This window comes from Seriola aureovittata, chromosome 21 (assembly GCF_021018895.1).
Source record: "Seriola aureovittata isolate HTS-2021-v1 ecotype China chromosome 21, ASM2101889v1, whole genome shotgun sequence".
Lineage (NCBI taxonomy): Eukaryota > Metazoa > Chordata > Actinopteri > Carangiformes > Carangidae > Seriola > Seriola aureovittata.
The window spans coordinates 13603964-13626008 of NC_079384.1; the positions used below are offsets into that span (position 1 = coordinate 13603964).

At 43.1% G+C, this 22045-nt stretch overlaps 1 protein-coding gene across 12 annotated transcripts in view; it reads left to right on the top strand.

Annotated features, from left to right (window-relative positions):
* The first annotated feature begins 1705 nt into the window (after positions 1–1705).
* The window catches only part of nrxn1a (neurexin 1a), a 57769-nt gene continuing 37429 nt past the window's right edge, over positions 1706–22045 (top strand). For 3 of the 12 annotated variants that reach the window (XM_056365151.1, XM_056365154.1, XM_056365157.1), the window contains exons 1-4: positions 1708–2050; positions 3130–4553; positions 10099–10116; positions 10848–10877. In XM_056365151.1, coding sequence (XP_056221126.1) covers positions 3821–4553; positions 10099–10116; positions 10848–10877 — 781 coding nt within the window. In that variant the 5' untranslated portion in view covers positions 1708–2050; positions 3130–3820. Of the gene's footprint in view, positions 2051–3129; positions 4554–10098; positions 10117–10847; positions 10878–22045 lie in introns of all 12 variants that reach the window. The other 9 variants (XM_056365162.1, XM_056365161.1, XM_056365159.1 and 6 more) reach the window with 8 other exon arrangements.

Consider the following 22045-nt stretch of genomic DNA (forward strand, 5'->3'; position numbering starts at 1 on the left):
CTTCAGCTCCAGCACTCGATGAAGGTGAGTGGCAAAGCAGAGTAAAAGGACTAAAGCAGATGTGTTGGCTAGTCTTGACATTCTATACAGAGAGAGAGAGAGAGAGAGAGAGAGAGGGGCAGCAGCAGTGGTAGCAGCTGGCACAGGGAGCCCAGGGAGAGCACCTCTGAGCTGGGCTCAACACAGCTGGAGTCCATCCCTGGGACTGGCTGGAAAAAAGCCCACTGTATGTGTGATTGCTGATGATCTTGCATGGGATTGTGTGTATATTTCAGCATGTGCAGCATGAATATAAAGACATTACATGCCCAAGAGTGTGTGTACACCTGAACGTTAAATGTGATTGTCATAATGCCTGAAGCAACGTACTTCACAAGAATCAAATAAAGTGGATACACGCCTGGCCACACATACAGCACTGTATAGTACACACACAAATCATGAGTAAACAGTGGTGTCTGATACACAACATGGCCAAAAGTATGTGGACACTCATTCCAACATTCCATTTATGTGCGATTGTTGGACATCTCATCTAAAAACTGTTAATATGCTACTATAACAACTTCCACTTCCAGGAAGGCTTTGCACAATATTTTTGAACCTGGCTGCAGGGATTTGTTCCCATTAAACCACAAGAACATTAATGAGGTTGGGCATTGATCTTGGGCGCTAAGGCCTGGCTCGCAGTTGGTGTTCCAGTTCAAAGGTGTTGGATGGGGATGATACCAGGGAAATGGGATGTTAAAACAGGCGATGGCCTTTCCCAAACTGTTGCAACAAAGAAACTAACCCTAACCCACTGTCTGAAATGTCAGTGTGAATTGTGAAATGAAGTTTAATTAATTTACCATAATTGGAACTAAGTGGCCTAAACTATGGAGGCCTTGTGAGAGACAAAACACAAACAAATGAAGACCAGAACTTTAACAAATTGACAACACATGCACAGCATTGAGACAAAAAAATACTACACATATTGAAACACTACCAGTATCACAGAACATACAATTGACCAAACCAACAATTTCATTCAGTCTTTAGAAATTTTGGCATGTTAATCACTTTTAAACATCTTTCTCCATTTGCTTCTGTTTTGCCTTTTTACATATGTAGCCTAAATGCTGTGCAGGTGCAGGGCCACAGCACTAAACCATGAAAGGAAGTAGCCCACACAAGTCCATATAGACCTACTTTTGACCGTAAAGTGTATGATTGTGCATCCAATAGTGGGTTTGTGTGTGCAGAGGAATTAAGTGTGGTCTGTATATGTGTGACTAACTGTGTGGGCAAGGAAAAGACAGAGAGTGAGAGAGATTTGTAAATTGAGACGGCCTTTCTCTTTCCTTTTCATCCCCCCCCCCCCCCCCCCCACTTCTCTGAATTGCTGTCTTTCTTACACTCGATCCTGTGGCACGACAGAGGTAAAGGCCATCGTCACTGTCACTCACGGATTTAATCATTCGGATCTTCCCCGGTTCTCGCTTTATTTTCTGCCTCCGGTAATTGCGTTTCTGTTTCGTGCGGGCGGTGAGTGCGCGCTGTCCAAGGTGCTGCAGCAGCGCGCGGCCCCGCCCTCTCTCTCTGTCTCACACACACACTCACACACACACACACACACACACACACACACACACACACACACACACACACACACACTCTTTCCCTTTCGCTCTCTCTCTCTGGCGACCACGTGACACTCCCTCTGCCGAGTCTCGCGGAGAGCATCAGACTGCACCTTTTCCTCCTCAAGAGAGCGAGAAGAGAGAGAGACATTGAGCCAGACAGAGAGTGAGCGCGAGAGAAGGAAGGAGAGCGAGAGAGAGAGAGAGAGTGAGAGAGAGAGAGAGAGGGGGAGAGCTATAGCACCTTGTCGCCTGGAGGCGAGCCTGTGATAATTTTGTTCCTGTCCGGTAGACCGGCTCTATCTACCACCAGGCACGCGACTACTCGCTTCCCTCTCGCGCCTTTCAGGTTCTCCTCAAATGGGAAGTGAAATCGATGAGTCGCGCGGGGTACTCTTGCCACGGAACCAAAGGATGTGCGTGAGGTAGGTCGGTTTTCCAGCCCCTATGTGCCTACGTTGAGAAAAAACGCTGTTGGGTTGTTTTTTATTTTTTTTATTTACCGGGGTGAGGCTGTTACCTATACAGGTTGGGGCGTCGATTAAAATGCTTTTTAGTAATTACAGTGTTACCCGTTAGCTAAGCTGTAGTTAAGTGCTAGGGCGCAGGTGATAAGACTGAACCCCCGGTGTAGTCAAGCAGCAGGCGCGTAGGAGAAAAAATGGAGAGGAGGTATGGTGGCAAATCGAGAATCGATATTTCAACCGCATGCATTCACCCCGTCTATCAATAACTGTGATACCGCCGCTTTGCACCTGTCAAAGATTCGAGACGCGGAGAAGAAAACTATGTGTAGCCCGCTATGCAGGCAGTGTGTGTCGTGTGTTCAGTTGTTAAAAATGAGCTCTGGAGCCGTTAATTCGATAAAGCGCGAGGCGGTTTTGAGTCATCCGCCGCAGCGCGCGGTGCTGCTCCCGCTCTTTGTGATGTAGCTAACAGAATCCTTGACGGTGGCGCGAGGTGTCTACCGCTTACTGTTATTAATTCCGTCAAAAAAGATGAACTGAAAACACAAAAGTCGGTGGCTATGGTATCGTCAAGTAGCCTATCAGAAGTGATTAAATATAGCCTATGCTCTATGACTTTAAGGCAGTCGCAGGTAGGCTATGCCACCTTTTAAAAATCTGCGGCATGATGAGAGCTCCACTGAGGAGGTGCTGTTTGTGCGCGCGTGTCTGCACTGTACGTGTTTAGTCATTGTTGTGTGGGCTGTGTGGAAGTAAAAAAGCTTTATTGTGCATGTTCAGTATGTTCATAGACAGTCTTGATTTGGGCCTGTTAACAATGTGGTGTGTGTGTGCGTGCGTGCGTGCGTGCGTGCGCACACAAAATGCTTGAGAGAGTAATTTGATAATAATAGCAGGCTGTTCTTGGGTATGCTGTGCGTGCGTGTGTGTGTGATGCCTTCGCTTTGCGTGTGTGATGGAGAGTTTGTGCGTGTTTACGTGTGTGTTGTGTGTGTGTGTGACCCTGGTTGATTGTGCCGTCTCTGTTCTCTCTGTAGGTCGCTGGAGAGAGTGATGACGCGGCAGTGAAAGACACACACATACCTCACTCTCACACGCATTACACACACACACACACACTCTCTCTCACACACACACACACACATATTTGCCCACACACACTTTAAGTCTTGCCCTACTAAGATAGGGAGGAGGGGGAGAAAATTCTGCTATGAAGGTGTCATTTCTCTCCATTACCAGTGTGTGAGCCACACACACTCCTACTCATACTCCGTGGGGAGTTGCCTGCATGGGGGATAAGGCCCTATCTAGGGCACAAAGATGGAGTTCACATCCTATTCATCACATATCTAACACTCGCACAGATGCAAGCACAGATACACACACCTGGAATCTCAGATGTCAGAAGTGAAGAAAGACTGAATGGAGAGAAGACGCTGAACAGAGAAGACACAAACACCAGGCCAAGGCCAAAGAAGATGTCCCAGGCGTGCTGAAAGGACAGAGGGAGCTGCTGTTTGACCCTTTCCCCCACTGGAGCTGTATCGTCTCGGAGCCTCACCTTGTAAAGAGCACTACCCTCAAAGCAGGGTGCACCTGAGACACCTCGAAAGTGTTCTACGAAGCGCCCTACAGTTGTCACCATGAGCTGTAGGCTAGAGGGAACACCTCAGCTCTAGCCTCTATCTCCTCCAGTGTGTGTGTGTGAGTGTGAGAGCGAGTGTGTGTATGAGTGTGATGGCGGTGTGTGTTTGGGTGGCAGCCCCCCTGCTATTCCTGGGACTGTGCCTGTGCAGCGTGGGGGGCCAGGCCCAAGGAGAGGTCCTGGAGTTTGGAGGCGTGTCCAGCCAGTGGGGGCGGTTCCCAGTGTGGAACGCCTGCTGTGAGAGTGTGCTGAGCTTCAGCCTGCGGACTCACAGCCAGGAGGGCCTGCTGCTCTATCTGGATGATGAGGGCTTCTGCGACTTCCTGGAGCTGCTGCTTCTCCATGGCCACCTCCGCTTGCGTTTCTCCATCTTCTGTGCTGATCCGGCCGAGCTGCAGTCAGGTGTGGCTGTGAGTGATGGCCGTTGGCACGCAGTGCGTGTCAAGAGGGACTGGAGGAACACCTCGTTGGAGGTGGATGGGCGGCTGGAGGGATGGGCAGAAGTAAAGAGCAAGAGAAGAGACATGACAGTATTCAGCCACACCTTCATGGGCGGGTTGACGCCAGAGCTTCACTCCTCGCCATTACGCCTCACCTCCACTTCGGTGCGGGAACACCCCGCCTTCCGTGGCTGGATCACGGCGGTGAGCATCAATGGCTCAATGGTGACGCTGAATGGCTCAGAGGGCGTCACAGTAACATCTGGCTGTGGGCCGGACCACCAGTGCCAGAATGGAGGGGTGTGCAGCATGGTCAACGACCAGGCCGTCTGTGACTGCTCCGACACCGGTTACCAAGGCAACGACTGCAGCGAAGGTAAGGCCCAGAACCATGCTGACCCATCATATACATCTCATCCTTTAGATACATGCACATGCACATAAACACATGCACATTCAATTACTTTTGTGGATGCATATCTCCAAATTTTTCCCCTCTAATTCCAAACACCAGGTTCTTCAGTATAGACATCTATTTTTCATTCACACCTTCACAGCTGCCCTCAGTTGGTGTGTATGGACCAGCAGCCTTCACAAACAGTGCAAGACATGCATACTGATTATGTTTGGTATTGATTTTTTATGGCTGCCAATTTAGTATGTACCTCCAGGACTCAGAGCTAAGCCCCCTCCCAAGATGTGCAGTCAGTTTAGTGGAGCTGGAGCTGAGAGTTTGCGAACAGCTGTTCTGTGCTGCATTCAGACCGTGAAGCTTGGTAGTCTGGAGATTTGAGACAAATTCCTGAAACTCACTGAGAAGCCTTACCTGGTTTGCAGTATTAAAGCTTTGAAGGGCTCAGCTGGTGTGTTTGGCAAAACACAATAACCATATAGATCCAATACAGATATGGTCATTGGCTCGTGTTGAGAGACTTTACCTGGAACTAGGCTAAGAGGCTGGAAATCAGTGGTTGTTACATGGCCGACACCTAGCTGCCTGTGTTAATGGAATCTCATTGATTCTAGATGGCCTTCACAGGTACCATACATAGGGTGTTGAAATGAAGTGTGTAAAATCAATTGCCTGCCATTAATTTAAACAGCGTGCAGCCTGGTGAGATGCTCTGTTTGTGCGTGAGTGTGTATGGTATGTGTTTTTGTGTCACTGTTCTCATGCATTATAAAAGAGGAAATAGTGTCCTGTCAGTACTACTTTATGAATACGAAGAAGTGTGACAGTAAACAATATAAAAACAAAACTTTTATGTTCCTTATTGGAAGAGGCAAAAGAAAAACGTTTCTTCACAAATGATTTAATATCTCAAATCTACAAGAACACCCTCCCTTAATACTGTCAAACAAGCCTTTGGTCAATACAAATGCCAATATACGGGCAGTGTAATGATGGCCATTACAAAAACGAAACAGCTGCTTAATGAACTCAGCTACCTTGTTATGGCCAGTAGTGCAGATGCTTTCATTTCCCCCCTGCTTAGTTGTGTGTGTCGTCAGATTTGCTTCAGTTCATTCACAGAGCAAATCTGCATTCTTAATCAATAGCTTTCTAAACTACTGTGTGTTTTTTTTCGATGCCAAAGATAGCGCAATCGATTTTTTAGTGACACAAATGCATCTGCCAAAAATGGCAGAGTGGCCTTACTGCGTGGCCACCTTTTGTGTCTGACCTGACCTCACACCCCACCCAGCACCGCTGTCAGCATCGCACCTCCCTTTAGCCACCCACCATATCACACCCTAGCATTTAGTGGACAGTGGGATGGCCTATGCTACCATGGAGACAAGACTAATAGGGGGACCTCATGCCAGGAGTGTTTCTCCATTCTCACTCCTCCTGCCTTCCTCCCTCCTCCCATTCCTCAGCTCTCCAAACTCCTTGCTGCCTCTTTAGTTCTAATTCCCCTCTTAGTGACTTCACAGGCATCATGTCTGCAACACAAATCTATGGCATTTACAAGTTTGTGGAGGTGAGTATGTATGTATGAATGGTTATGTATGACAGGCATCTTTAAGGCAATAACTACTGTCTTGACCATTGGGCCTAATTTTCAAAGTAGGTAGGGAAGGTAACTGGTGCATTATGCTACTCATATACATTTGTGCTGAAATGATTTATGAATTCGATGGGAAAATAGTTAATCATTAAAAGGGGGGGAAACAATAAATCAATTAATTAATTAGTTGCTCAGCAAATATTTTGATAATTGGTAACCATTTTAAGCGAAAAACACCAAACATTTGCTGGTTCCAGCTTCTCAAATGTGAGAATTCAATGCTTTTCTATTTCATATATTATAGTAAACTGAATATCTTTGGGTTTTGGAATAATGGTTGAAAAACACAAGCTATCTGAAGACATCACTTTGCGCTGCCTAAAAGGCATTTTCACTTTTTTCTGACATTTTATAGGAAAAACAATTGATCAAGCAAATAATCTGCAGATTAATTGTTGAAATAACTTGCATTTAAGTTACTTTGAAGAAAAAATACCAAATGAGGATTTTGTTTGTTTTTTGTCATTGTAGATTTAATACTTTTGGATTTCGGACGGATGGTCAGACAAAATAACTATTTGAAGACCTTACCTTGTGCTCTTCGAAATAGTGATATACATTTTTCGATTTTTTTTGAAAGACTATAAATTGATAAATCAGAACAACTGACAGATTAATCAATAACGAAAACAATTGTTATTTGCCATGGTAGTGCTCGCTGCTGCATGTGGGGTGTCTATACATTCAGGAAGTGACAGGTGAAGCTATGATCTGCTCTCTGCAGAAACTCAGTGCTGCACTGAGAATTACGTGTGATCCAAGCCAGTCTAATCCAGTCTGCTGTTTTGCTGCTGGTTAGGGCACAGTGGGAGTCACAGAGCGCACTGACACACACACATCCCTGCACAAACACATGGAAAAACACATTCACACAATGTGCAGACTCTACTACCGCCAGTGGTCACAACACTGCTGAGGGTCCAAACAGCAGTGTAGCTGTTACAGGCTAAATTGGAGGTGCAGATTTTACAAAAAAGCTCTTACCTGCTTTGCACCGGCACTTTATCACGCGACATGAGGCTACTTATACCTTTGAAGGGGCTATTTTATATTCTTAGAGATGGACTCACATTTCATCTGTGAGTGATGCCAAGTTTTGCTGTGGAGAACAAGTGCTACAATTATTTTTTCTCTTGGCAGTAGTGACCGGTGTTAGTATTAGTAGTCTCATAAAATGGTTCCATTTAGAAGGTCTGCTTGGGTGAATGTACATGGGGGGCAATACTGTATTTGGTTGTAGCAGATTTGCTATCATGTGAAATCTTCTAGCCTTGCCAGAGTAAATAATGCTTATATTCTGCACCAAATAATAATAAAAAAAAAAAATTGGATGAAACATAATAATGAAGTGCTCTTGGGGGAATTTTGCTGTGAGATTGGAATGGAAATAACTCCCGTTTTAAGTGTTGGTATGAGCATGGTGTTTCAGACTGGTATTTCACTAGTCTCCTCTTGGTTTCTCAGATTCACATTTCAGAGTTTAGGTAGAAGTTGCTGCAGGGTTTAGCATGTGATGTTAGATGATGGTGTAAATTGAGAGTAGCTTAATGACTTAAAGGTTATATCATGTCTTTTCTGTGGTTTCTCACTGGATGTGATATTACAGTAATTCATGCACGTTAGTTCAGGGAAGAATTCAAGGGACGGAGCTTTTCCAGTGAACTGTCAGCTTTTCAGACAGAAATAAACAGCAGCAAATGGGGCCAGTTAACAAAAACATAATTCATGGATAACAGAGAGCAACAACATCTTAAGAGTATTTCCGAAGCTTGGTTTGTTGGTTAGACCTCTCTACTTCATGTTTCCCATTCTCTGAAAATAGATCAGACATACAGAGAGGTCTGAGAGGAGATTTGAGCCAACTTTTTTAGTGCTCTGTTGTGGTATAAAATGTTTTTTAAAACTAGCCCCATGTACTGCTGTTCATTTTGGTCTGACAAGATGCTGGCTCAGTGGGATATCTCCGACTACAGGCTGAGCTAATATCCATGCATCAATAACACCACCAGCGAGTACTGTATACCAACTTATAGTATGTCAAAGGAAACCTCTCAGGTGGACTGAGGCACCCTGGAGACATAAATTCAAAGCTTGTACCTGAGAGAAATTAAGTGTATGGCAAAGGGAGTAGATAATAAGAGCTCATGTCAAAATCTCTCTTTTACCAAAGAAAGAAATATTATCTCAACAGCATCTATGGTTCTATAGCAGTTGATTGTATGAGGTGGAGCCATAGTTGTTGCTTTCAAAATAAGGGTATATGAGTAAATGAGTGTACAAGTCCAGGCTGTGTAGTTTGTTTTGTAAGAAGTCAGGCAGAGTCAAACATAATAGTTTATCTCTTATATGGTAACTTCAAGTTATTGTGGTATTTTCAACCCAGAAACCTCACTGAATTTGAATGAAGCTTTGAGAAAAAATTATAACCCTCTGAAATTAGAAAAAAATTCTGTTATGAATCTTTAATACAGAATGAATATTCTCTGCTAAAGGAAAAAATGAATCCTTAGGACTGTGTTTGAAGCCAGAAATAAGCAATTTGGCTGTGGCAGTGCGAGTTTCCGTACACGTTTACAATTACATGATATCTTCAAGGCTCCCAAATGATCCACTTTTATTCACACTCATATTTTTGCAGATTTGAGACAAGCTTCAAAACATTTGTAAAGTTATATATTCTTATTATTTACTGTAAGCATTGTTTTCTGCCCCAAAAGACAGTATATTGCATCTTTTATACCAGCGTTAGGAAAGAGCACTTTATGAGGGTTTTATTCCAAAACACATCAAAATGTCTTGGAGTTTTTTGGAGAAAAAAATAACTATTTCGGATATTCAAAATATAGTTGTAGTAAATGAATAGAGGTAAGGCAGGTCTTTGCGTAAATGTAATTACTGTCTAAGCCATTCCGCCCTCCAGTGAAGGCAGACTGAACCTGGCTTGTTAGGCCTGGCCTGGCTTGCATTGTCCTTGAGGGCAAATCGCTGTTAGCATGCTAATGGCTCCACCTGTTTCTGCCATGCTACTAGCACAAGGGCAGAGTCAAGGAAACACAGATGAGCACACAGCGCAGAATACACACACTTACTCACTCACAAACACGCACACTTTCATATGCATATAAACATACACACACACACTCTGTCCGAGTATTGAACCATGCATGCCCCTTGTCTTCCTGCACTGCTAATCCATCCCTACATGTTTACCCTGCTATTACATATCATTATTACTGCCATAGTCAATGTTAGTGTGTGTGTATGTGTGTATGTTTGTATGTTTGAAAAACAGAGTGAGTGAGGGAGAGATTGTGTGTGTGTGTGTGTGTGTGTGTGTGTGTGTGTGTGTGTGTGTGTGTGTGTGTGTGTGTGTGTGTGTGTGTGTGTGTGTGTGTGCGCGCGTGTGTGTGTGTCTGTGTGTTGCATGTTATCTGTCGGGGGGCTCTGGGGAGAGGAAGCAGCTGCAAGGTAAGTTCTGGGGTAAACGGCTCTTGAATCCAAACATACAGGTAGGAATGTATATTTACGCCCACACCCTCAGAATCTACAAGTGTGGGTGGGTATGTATGTGTGCACTTATGTATGTGCATTTGTACACATGTGGAGTCATAGAGAGAGACTGCATTTTTTTAATGCTGCTATACTGTATATAGACAAACCTTAGTTTTGGCTACCAGTGCAGCATGGTATCCATTGTGGCGTTTGCGTGGACTTTGCATGTGTGTTACCACGGTAACCCTGGACGGGTGTGCATGTACAGTAAGTAGCCATGGTAACCCAAGGGCTGAGCATGCATGTTAATGAATGTCTGTCTCTCTCTCTCCTCGCCCGGCTGCGACACCTTTCCAGAGCACAGCTACACTCCAGGTAGGTTATACATCTATCTATCTATCTATCTATCTATCTATCTATCTGTAAATTCCATCTGTAAATTCCATCTGTCTGTCTGTATTTGAGTTTCTCTTCCCTCAAACATCTTTTCCTTTGCTTCTCTATCTGATTCCCTCTTTTCCATGTTCTTACATTAATACTCAAGTACACATTTAGCTATATCATCATCTTATTGTCACCATTCCTCTTCACCCTTCTCTGAAGCCATTCATATCTTTTCCTTCGTATTCTTCTTTCTGGCCTCCATGTTCTCATTACATCCTCTGTTGTGGAAATACAGTACAAGGTAGCCAGCGTAAATGTATGTTGGTCTGTGGGGGTATGTAGGGGTTGGTTGCTGACATCTGGTAAGTACTACATCCCATGTGCATCATCTGAAATGGCTCTTGCCTTAAGATTACATAGACATTGACACATGCGATATTGTACTGCATACGACCTAGTTGTATGGCTGTGTCCAAACGTCTGTGTGCATACCTGTTTGTGCATAGGATCGCTGCCTACAAGTGTCTACAAAGCAAGTTTTTTTTAGACATTTGGAATAAATTTAAAGGACTCCCACACAAAGAAACAAACAGAAATCTTTAGCCTTCACCAGCATGTCATTGACAAACTCCTGTATCACAAAAAACACATATGCACTAATGCACACACATCACACCCCATAATCCTTTGCTATGCTGACTGTGCTCTTGTCTTCCTTTAAGGTCTGGCACACCTGATGATTGGCGACCAAGGTATGGCCTCCTCTTACCTCACTTCCTGTTGTCCTCTGCTATACCATCATCCCCTACCTCCTCACCCCCACACTCACAACTCCCTGTATCCCTCCCCCACATCATCACCACCTGGCGCGGGAGGAAGTTGTCTCTCTAGGCACTGAACTAAGGTCAGTTTTTTTTCTGTAATTGAGTTTCTTTTCATTTTAAATGATCCCATTTGGTCTCATCAGAAATTTCAGTTTTAATTTAAACTGAAATGAATGACTTGGACTTTTGCAATGGAACAATTAAATATGAAATATGGGTTTAAAAATCATTTTTTGGTTTAATTTTTGAGGAGAGTGATGAGCCTGAGAGCAACTTCTGCTGGGATATATATACTATTATCATGGCTGCTGATGTGGGAGGGAGTAATGGGAGGGAGTAGATGGCTGTGGCTTGATGGCGCTAGGCTGGGTTAGGCTTGGCAGGGTTCCAGGTCATGGAAATGGAGCTAAGGGGCAACTGACCGACTGACTCCATGGATGGTTTGATTTGGTCTTTACTCTTCCATCTCATCTCATTTTCTCTCATCTGTATTCAACAGTTTGATTGAGGGGATGACACCATTGTCTGTGTGTGTTTGTGTGCGTGTGTGTGTGTGCGTGGAAGCACACAATGTATCCATATGTGTGCATATATGCTTTTACATCACGGTTTGAATCAATGACTGTGGCAGTTTTCACAAGAACATTCATCCGCATTGATCCATGGCTTTTCATCGGTTTCCAGCATGTCTCGCTCTTCCGTCGTTGCTCCTCACATCGGCTCGTGCTCATACATTGGCGAGCGCATGTGATTCTGAACAGATGTTCCTGCAGTGTATGAAAGCAATGCTGTTATACCTCAACCCCCGAGTTGTCCAGTGTTTTTGAACGCAGCTAAAAAACAAGTGCCAGTGCTTTGCCTTTTGAAAATTGTTCACTGATGAACAAATCTCACATTGCTACCCCTGTCTTCTTTGCCCCCTTTCTCCTTTTTTCTTGTTTTCTTTCCTGCCCTCTTTCTTACTGTTTGGAACACCTCCCTCTGTAAATTTAGGAAAACTCAGAGGTACCCCCCTGTTTTTTTTCATGTGTATGGCTAATGGGTTGTTCTGGTTGGTTTTGAAGTTGATTGTATTGACAGGCTCTTGTATGTATGGTAATGAAAACCTATGTAGAACTGTTCGGCTTCAAGTTCTTATTTGCGGTTGCCGTTAAATTGGAATGTTTCATTTTTGGTAAGGTAAGCTGCTGATGCATGTGTGTGCGAGTGTGTTCATACTCAAGCGTGTGTGCATGCGTGCGAATGAGTAGGAGCTCTGGCCTATGGTGCTCTTGAAAATCTGAAGGTAGGTGCTGCTCGATTGGTTGTCTCTGCATGACGCTGATGAATGCACTGATTGGCCCACATGAAGACAGGCTGACTGTGACAGGCTGATCTGCGTCTATTGTGCTCTTTGATTGGATGAGAGAGGACATGATGACGGCTGTCACCCATTGTGACAGGGCTGCCATGTATTCCGTGAAATGTGCTATTTAATGAAACGTTCATCCATGCTGGTGGATAGAAATATCTTGAATAGAGCACAAATGATGTCTCCAATTTATCCATCTATCACAGTGAGACATCTCTACTCTGTCAACTGTATTTCTATCTGAGCATTTTTGCTATGTTTTGATTGCTAAGTAAGCTCCTAGAGCTAGAGTTTCTGCCCTAAAATGTCTGCCATGAATCATCCAGGTGGCAGTGAAAATTTAATTGCTTCATCTGGCTTATGCTCAGCATTTTAAATCACCTACTTAAGGACCGACATGTATTAACATATGTTTCCAGCATTATTACACAATGTATTTGGTGTATTTGTGTATAGTGGATGCCCTCACTACTACGGATGTTTGGATTGTGATAGGCTGAAAGTAGAACTGTGGCCGATGTTTTTCTTTTCTTTTTATTTTTTTCAAACCTTTGAAGTCTCTTTCAGAAACTGTACACATGAAAAAGCTGTGTGTGTGTTTGTGGGAGTGTGTTTTTGCTCAGCATACTGAGATGTAAAGGCTGTCAAATGGTGCAGACGAAGCCTAGCTTAGGTTAGCTCAGCGTAAAGAGGCTTTTTGAGGAGCCCGCAAAGCTGAAATGAGTTTCTTTGAGGGGGCGGATGGGTGCGGGGAGGGGTGTCTTAGAAAGATATATGGCATGTGTGTCTGCTTGTGTGTGTGTGTGTGCTGGAGAAATTGAGAAAAAGAGACTGTGCCTGTGAGAGAGGAGCTAAAGGAATGAATGATAGAGGGAGCAGAGAGGGAAAGAGGGAAGCGAGGGAGAGATAAAGTGAGTCGTCTTCTCTCCTGTGATGTAGAGCAACTGCCTGTATCTGCAAAGGGACAGCGTTGCTCCTGTCTGCCCTCCCAGCCCAGTCATTCTCCAAGGGACATCAGCCCTGATGGGGAACCATGGACCTTTCCCCTCCTCCATAAAACACAGCTATCATTCTCTCTGGAAATGATACCCACAGATCACTAATCACTTTGAGTGGGTGAAAATGCACGAATTGTGGAGGGAAGAAAGAAAAGAGGAAGCCAAATTGGATTTTCATAAGTATCGAGCAGCCAAAGGAAGAGGGGGAAATGGATTTTTTTTTTTGAAAAGTATTGAGCAGCAATAATCTGGATGGAAAATGTGCTTAAAGCCAAGTAGCAGATTTTGCCCTTTCTCTTCTCTCTGTCTGGCCAAGAATAGACCGTGAAGGGTTCTGGGTGAATGAATGATTGTAGGTTCTGAATAGGATTGAGGAATGGCTCTTGGACGTAATTGGCTGCAATGCTTGTTTATGATATTTATTTATTTATTTCATCTTTGGGGCAGGTTGTGCGGTTAATAGCGGTTGTTTGCCTGCATGTCCAAGTGTTCTCGATATCAATCCAGCAATCTGTGCACAGCATAGACAAGTGGTCAGCCTCGCTTGAAGTGACCTTTACACATGCACGTACGTGAACGGGTGGACAAACAGACACACACTCACACACAATAACCTTTAGAGAGTGCCCGCTGAGTAGGTGAGTGAGTGTGTGTTCAGTGTAAATATGCATGAGTAAGGCTGCCTGCACATATTCTTCACGGTCAGTGGATGAAAAGAGAACGAGGTGTGTGTCTGTGTGTATGTGTGTGTGTGTGTGTGTGTGTGTGTGTGTGTGTGTGTGTGTGTGTGTGTGTGTGTGTGTGTGTCTTGTGTGACTTGCATGAGTGTGTGTTCTGGGGAGGTGGATTGTGAGTCATCACTTGTGACTCATAAAACGTCGGCAATCAAAGCGGCTCATTTTAACACATTGTCTTATGGCAAAAAAACACAGATGGACGCACGCTCCACTCAGGCACAGGCTACACATACACACACACACACACACACACACACACACACAAATGCTCAGTGTCAGACTCTTTGGATTTCCCTTTAAATTGTCTCTTGTTTTTGTCCCTTCACCTCGCTTGTAATCTCCCGGACATTCACATGTGCGTGGTTTTCTCACGACACACACACATATGCACACACTATCAGCGACAAGCTCCTTGCTGACTCCACCATATGTGGGGTTGGGAGTGGTAGCCAAGACGCCAAGACAAGAGGAACCAGTCAGTATCAGCAAAGTACAGCACGTCTCCTACCGCTTACTCATCACCATCTAACAGTACTAATAATAAACCACAAAAGGACTGATTATTCTTTAATAAAATACAGGCACTGAAACTAAATTAAAAAGGAAATTTTTGTTGTTTTTATTATGCTTGTAGAACGTCTCCGCTTATCTGACTCAGGTCAGTCATTAAACTAGTTGATCTGAAAATTAATCAGCAATTGTGATAATTGATAAATTGTATAAATTGTGTTACTTATTAAGGAAAAACACCAAAAACATTCACAGATTTCAACCTCTTTTATATCATTTAAGAAGGCAGCTAATGATTATTTTTATTATAAAAATAAGAAATTCTGATTATTTTCTTGATCAAGCAATTAGTTGTTTTGTCTATTAAGCTGATGACACCAACATTTATTATCATGTACAATATGACAAAAGAAAATGATCAAATCTGTGAGGATGAGAAACTGGAATCAACAACTGTTTGGTGTATTTGTTTTAAAAAGGACTATAATGATTACTTGATTATAGAAATAGTTTCAGATTAATTGTCTGGATTAATTGATTAATCAGCTATATTGCAACTCTGGTATTATTGCAAATAAAGTATCTTTTGGTTCTGCCTGTTGGTCTGTTGTTGGTTATTTGAAGACATCCACTTTGGCTCTGGCAACTTGTGATGGGCATTTTTCACTAAGGCTAAATGATTAATCACTTAATTGAAAAATAACTAGACAAATGAATCAACAGTGAAAATATAGTAGTAGAAAGCTAGGAAGGAAGTTGCCTTACATTTGTGCCAGTTGTATTGAATCGACTGCCCCTGTTGTCAAGAGTATTATCACCAAATTCAATCAGTGTAGAAATGTAAAAAAAAAAAAAAATCTGCAAAATCATCTAAAGCTTGAAGTAAACAATGTAACATACTGTATATTTGTTAATAAAAATATTTGACACACATTAGCTGCTGTGGTTTGACATAATACAGTAAGATGGGCAAGTGAGCAGCACCCAACTCGAGGTGAGAGAAAGCCGCTTGGTGTTAAAAGGCAAGTGTCTTGTGATTGGCTGCCTGCCTGAGTGACTGGCATGAATTCGGGTCCTGATGGCGACATCTTGAACTGTGGAAAAAACAAAAATGTTAAAACTAAGTTGTGTCCCCTCTGGCCATCAGCAGTGATAAAGCAATTGCAACAAAGTTTTTAGTGCAAAATGTACAATTTTCCTAGATATACCCTCTTCACTAATGGGGTTAATTCTGCCTTTACTCTCTGCTACTAACACCCATTACAGTACTGTACTACAACACTCATTAATGCTTAACACCCATGCAGTTCTTGTAATGAAAGTCACACCACCACATACAGAGCTCTACCCCCACATTATCAATGAGATACACAGTTACCGAATTCACCATGGGAAATGTGTAGCAATCCCACTGGTAAATGTATACATTTGCTGGTAATTGTATGCAATTACCATCCTGTTAGCAAGTGTACACATTAACATTTTTGCGCATTCACTGCAACGCTAATAGGGAACACACAAAGCCAATGCACCCTGTTATCGCCTAAAAATAAAGACATCAAACGGACTTCCCATTTACAGAGGATGAAGGGAAAAGATAGAGCGGAGGCTGGCTGCGAGAGTGTGAGGGAGGGCGGGAGGAGGGGTGGGTGGGATAGGGTAAAGGAGTGTAGAAAAGTGATGGTGAGGAAAGATAGGAGGGCATTCAGAAAGTGGGAAAAGAGAGGTGGAAAGAGAAGGTCGGACACGTTGGGGGGAGATAGGAGGGGAGATAAGACTGCAGCGTTTCTCAGCAGGGGCGCTGCATCTCTCCTTGGGCTTCCCGACTTGACACAGTCTCGCATCAGCCAGGATGGTATTCATCAGTGATGCACATATGTCATCAAAGACCGTTACATGCACACACACACATACACACACACACACACACACACACACACACACACAGACAGACAGACACAAATACACATACTCTCTAAACAAGCTAGTCGCTGCTCCAATTGTCTATTACCTGTTCTAGCAATTTCCATTGTGTCTGGGTGGGTGCTGAGGGTAGTGGCCCAATTGGCGATTCACTCCAGTACCCCATCTGGCATTTGAAGTTCATTTCTTTGCTGTTTGCCAAGACAAGAACAAACACATGAACAAGTGTACACACACACACACACACACACTCACAAGCATGCACATGCACACACAAACATTCATTTACTTGTGGTACTTGTCTGGCATAACTACAACAACTGAAATAGCCACCGATTTCATTAAAAACCCATTACATTACCTTTATGAAAAGAGGTCTTTATGCTCTTGTTATTTGTTAACAACCTGCTGGAAGAGGGTTTCATTAGGTGTGCGTGTGTGTTTGTGTGAGGATGGGATGGAGGGCAGGATGTGTGTGGATCTACATGCATGCAAATATCTGTGTGGGTATATTTAACTTTATGGTTTCAAATGGGTTTGGCTGCCCGTTTGCACAAATGCACATTTTTCCAGTGTGTGTGCTTTTCAGTTCTCTATGGCCTCCTATGTGCATATGTTCCATGATGCATGTATGTGTGTGTGCATGTCTGAGCGAGTGTATGTGTGTCTAAGAGGGATGAAACTGACTCTGATCTTATCTAGCTTAAGACAAATACGCTGTTCTGCCTGCAGACATTGTCATGGAAACAAGCCGGTTTCCCTGGGTACCAGAGAGAAGGCCAAATTCAAGCTTACAGACAGAGAGAGGGAGAGAGAAAGAAAGAGAGAGAGAGAGATATGAGCACAGATAAAAGAAACAAAAGGGACATGAAATAAAAGATTGAACATAATGGGAGGAAGTGTGCTGCTCATTGTATTTTTCTCTTAAAATGAACTACAGTGAACAATATATGATATTTAGTTATATTCAATTTGTGCCTCAAAGAAAATTCATTTTGAAGTTTACTGCAAAAAAATTACTTTATCTGCTCTGTTTACGAATAAAAATGCTCTTTTTGTCTGTTTTTTACACTGTAAATTGAATTTCGGGTTTTGAACACATCACGTTGGACTCTGGAAACTTTTACTTTATAGGTTTAACTATAGATTATTTTCAGTACTGACTAATGTGTTCATAATTTTTTTAAGTTAGCCTATAATTTTTCATCTTTCAAATTAAAAAAGACCCAAATTTGTTCCAGCTTCTCAAAAGAAAGAATTTGCTACATTGTAATCCATTTTTCATTGGGTTTGTCAGACAAAACAAGGCATTTGATGACATCATCTAATCTGCAGATTAATTGATTAAAAAATAAGTTTGTTGCAGCCCTACAGTCTATAAATTGCTTGAACTATAAAGTGACTATAATGTGACATTTCTGCACTACTTTTACTTTTGGGCCAGTAACACAGAGCCGGTGTCACATTTTTAAAACTCTCTCATATATCTCATGTTGGGAATGAATGCCTTCAATTTAAGAACAACAACAACAAAAAGAGGAATAAGAGCTTAACATTGCAGACAACCAATCTGTCACTTATATCCTGACAGTAATATCCTCCTCTACAGTATTGCTCCCTTGGCTGTGATGTGATAGCCCAATCGGTTTCAAAGCCAGATGCTGTATATCACGGAACAGAGATGGAAACGGCAGTCATATCCTCTAGTGAACTTGACTGTATGGATTTTCACACTTTAAGTTAATATGGAAACTATGCATATATTAGCATGCATTTACATACATTCCCTACACTGGTCATCTATCTGTATACTGTATGAGTATATAGTTAATCCACCTGTCTGTTATTAAGGAGGGATGCCTTCATGCAGGATGTTTGAGTTTATGCTGTGAGTGTGTGTGTGTGTGTGTGTGTGTGTGTGTGTGTGTGTGTGTGTGTGTGTGTGTGTGTGTGTGTGTGTATGTGTGTGTGTGTGTGTGTGTGTGTGGACAGTCTGAGAGAAGCTGATAGCAGAACTGCATGGTGGGCTAAAAACGAGGTGCAGGGGAATTGCAGTGTGCTATCTCCAGAATGACAGGGCTGCCATGATTGAGGCTTGCTACACTAGGATTTAGATACACCAGCATTTTTCTTTCTTTTCGTTTTCTCTAGCCATCCATCCCTCGCTCTCTGCCACTCCCTTTCCTTGTCTCTCTTTCTATCCCTCTATCTCCTTCTCTCTTCTCACTCTTCCATTTTGTGTCCCCCATCTCAATGAGTCCCCCCATCTCCCCCTCTTCCTCTTCTTTCAGATTCCCCCTGTGCATCTTTCCCCTTTTCTCTATCCTGCTTCTTTTCCACCCTGCTCCCTCTATCAGGTGCTGTATAATGTAGGCTCCCCTGATGTGCTCCCAGCCTCCATCCGCCATTTTGATTCAGTACAGCTGTCCATGATAATGTACTGTTCACTCAATCACTCTTTCTCTCTCTCGCCCTCCTTATTCATTTCTCTTCCTGTCTCCCTCTCTCCCTGAAACACACATGCACAAGAACATTCATATTTGCCGTAGCCCCTGCAACACAGGGTTGCCATGGAAATGACAAATTAGTGTGTGAAATGTTGAGGAGGAGACCCATGAGAAGAGACAAAGCCATATGAGACACACACTTGCCATATGCACACAAACGCACAGTGAAATCCAAGTGATGTGTGTTTGATCGTTGAAGGGGCGGTACAGTTGCAGCTGGTCCCAGCAGCCACCATCAGATCAGTTATTCACTCTCTCTCCCTGCTGCCTCCCCACAGAATGCTTTATTCATTAGAGCAGTAGTTTAATGATAGCCTTCAAGGTCTAATGCCAATCACCCTCCATCTTTACATTTTTCCCATTCCCACTCCTTCTATAGCCTTCATATTTCATTCCTTACATCTTTGCTTTACTCGTTCCTTGCATATTTTCTTATGTTATTTCTGACACACTTAACTACATCCCTGTTTCAATTTTTTTTCACCCACTCTCCTCCTTTCCTTTCCTTTCCTTTCCTTTCCTTTCCTTTCCTTTCCTTTCCTTCAGTAACTTAATTTAATCATAGTCTCACTGAGATCAAGATCTGTTTTTCAAGGGAGAGCTGAGAAAAAAACACATTTTCAGTCAGATAAAGCTGCATCAAAAGATTATTATACAACTAAAGATTAACCGCAATTAAACTGTTGATAAGTTTTGCGAGCAGTCGATTAATCATTTAGTGTATAAAATGTAGAAAAGAATTGGAGGCGACATCTTTGGATTGCCTGTTTTGTCCAACTAAATCCATAAGATGTTTGATTTATGATTCATATAAAACAGAGAAAAGTAGTGACTCCTCATGTTTTAGTAGTTTAAACTAACAAATGCTTGGCATTTTTACTTGAGAAATTACTTGAACAATCACTTGATTATTAGGATTGATGTAGATTGATATTCTGTCAAATGACAGATCAATTAATTAGGTAATCTCTCCAGCACTACAACAATCAATTTAAACATTTACAAAACTGATTAAAGAATCTGATTATAAAGCTTTAAAATCTCCAAAGGAAATTAGATAATCCATCCTGAGAGATTTCTATTCTTTCTATTTCCCTCATTTGAGTTTTTCTCCCTCCTTCAGTGTATTCCTCCATTCTCCTGCTCGCTTGCTTTGATCGACAGTGCTCTCCACAGGATGAAGTGTGACATGTGGTGTGTATGTCAGTGTCTGTCTCACTGTTTACTCTGAGCTAATACTGACTCACTCCATTTATCTGAGCTACAACAGATCCACTCCAACCTGCCCACACGAGAACGTGCGCGTTTCTGTGCGCGCTTGTGTGTCCGTGTGCCACACACACCCATGCACGACACGCGTTCATCATTGTGCTTGTGTCAACCCAATATGCATTTTCCACACCTGATTTGGGTGTGTGTGTGCCTGTTGTGCTTGTGATGTAATAGAACAAGGAGTGAGTGTTTGCGGGCCAGAGCTTCCAGATCGATGCAGAGATGCTTTATGTGCTCCTGTCTGGTCTAATGACATGTCTGTAAATTAGCAACAGAATAGTGGAGCACCACACTGAAGCCTAATGGCACCTCTGTAAATTACTGCTAGAATGCTGTTGGACGGCTGCGTGTGTTCTCGTTGTGAACAACTCACCCCTTTCCCATCCCCCCCCCCTCCTCACTCTGACACCTCATCTACATTTGTCTACGTGTCTGCATGTGTGTGTTAGTGTGTTTGTGTGATTGTGTTAGCCTTTCCATCTCTGTATATGTGTGTGTTCTTGTGTGTGTTTCCCTCCTCCTCCTCACTCTCGCTCCTCTCAGTAAAGACTAGCCCGAGGCCCCGAGTTGGTAATAGCTTTTCTGACAGCAATACACCAATATTTACAGAGACCAGCACCCACCCACACCCCTGCACATTTCATGCGCACATAAAAAGCATATACTTGTCTGTGCACACATACACATTCATATGCTTGAAAACAAAGTTTCAAACATTTTTTTCAAATGTTAAGGTATGCACACACACACACACACACAAACACACACACACACACTCATAATTAACATGCTGGGAGAGAAGGAATCATACACCAGGGAGAACTCACACATGCTGGCAAACAACGTGTTGTTTCTCACTCATTTATTGGCATTCACACTTTGGAATTTTTTTCATGCAACAGAAGGAAAGAAAGACAATTTGCCACAATTGCTCTTTGAATTGTGATATATTCTCACTTTTTCCTTCTCATTATTCTCTCAGAGTTATATTCACTCAAGTGCAGCCGATTCCATTTCAACACTCTTCTCTTTGCCTCTCACTACCTTAATAACCTATTACACTTCAGTCTGTTCATTACGTGGCAATACCCCCCCCCCCCCCCCCCCCCCCACACTTCCCTCACCTCCCCTACTCTCCAGCGGTTCCTCACCAAGTGTCAGTCTTGCTCCAGCCTGACCTAGTGTGTGTTAAATTCCCCTCTGTTCTCCTCATTATCGTAAACTACAAGATGGTGGTCATGCCACAGGCTGCACAGAGCAGGGAAAAAAGAGGCCAGCGAGATGTGCGGAGAGGAATGGTGGAGGTGTGAGAGATATAAGGACGGTGGTGAGGAGAACGCTAGAGCGGATGCAGAGGATGGGTGAAGCTTCAGGGGGATGGGTGTGAAGGAGACAGATAATGTCGCCCCAGCTTGTGTACGCCAGCACAATAGTATGATCATTTTTTGCACGCAGATGTGTGTAGGTGTGCATATTTGTTCTTTTGCTGGCTTGTGTATATGGCTGTGCACTTGTATGTGAGTAGGTGTGAGAGAGTAGATAACAGAGGTTGAGCTTAAGGATGATGGATTGCAAAACCTTGGTCTAGTGTCCTTGGGGGTCACAAAGGATGTGCAAGGTAAGTTGCTATTGGCTGTTTGCCTGTTATTCTGAATTCTAATTGGCCAATCCTGCCTGCTTTGCCTGCCATGTTTCTTACAGGCTGCTGTTCTCCATCTTCATTATCATTTTCCATCCTTCTCCAAACCTTTCTAACCTTTACTTCCGCCACAGACACACATTCTGGCTTTTGACGAAC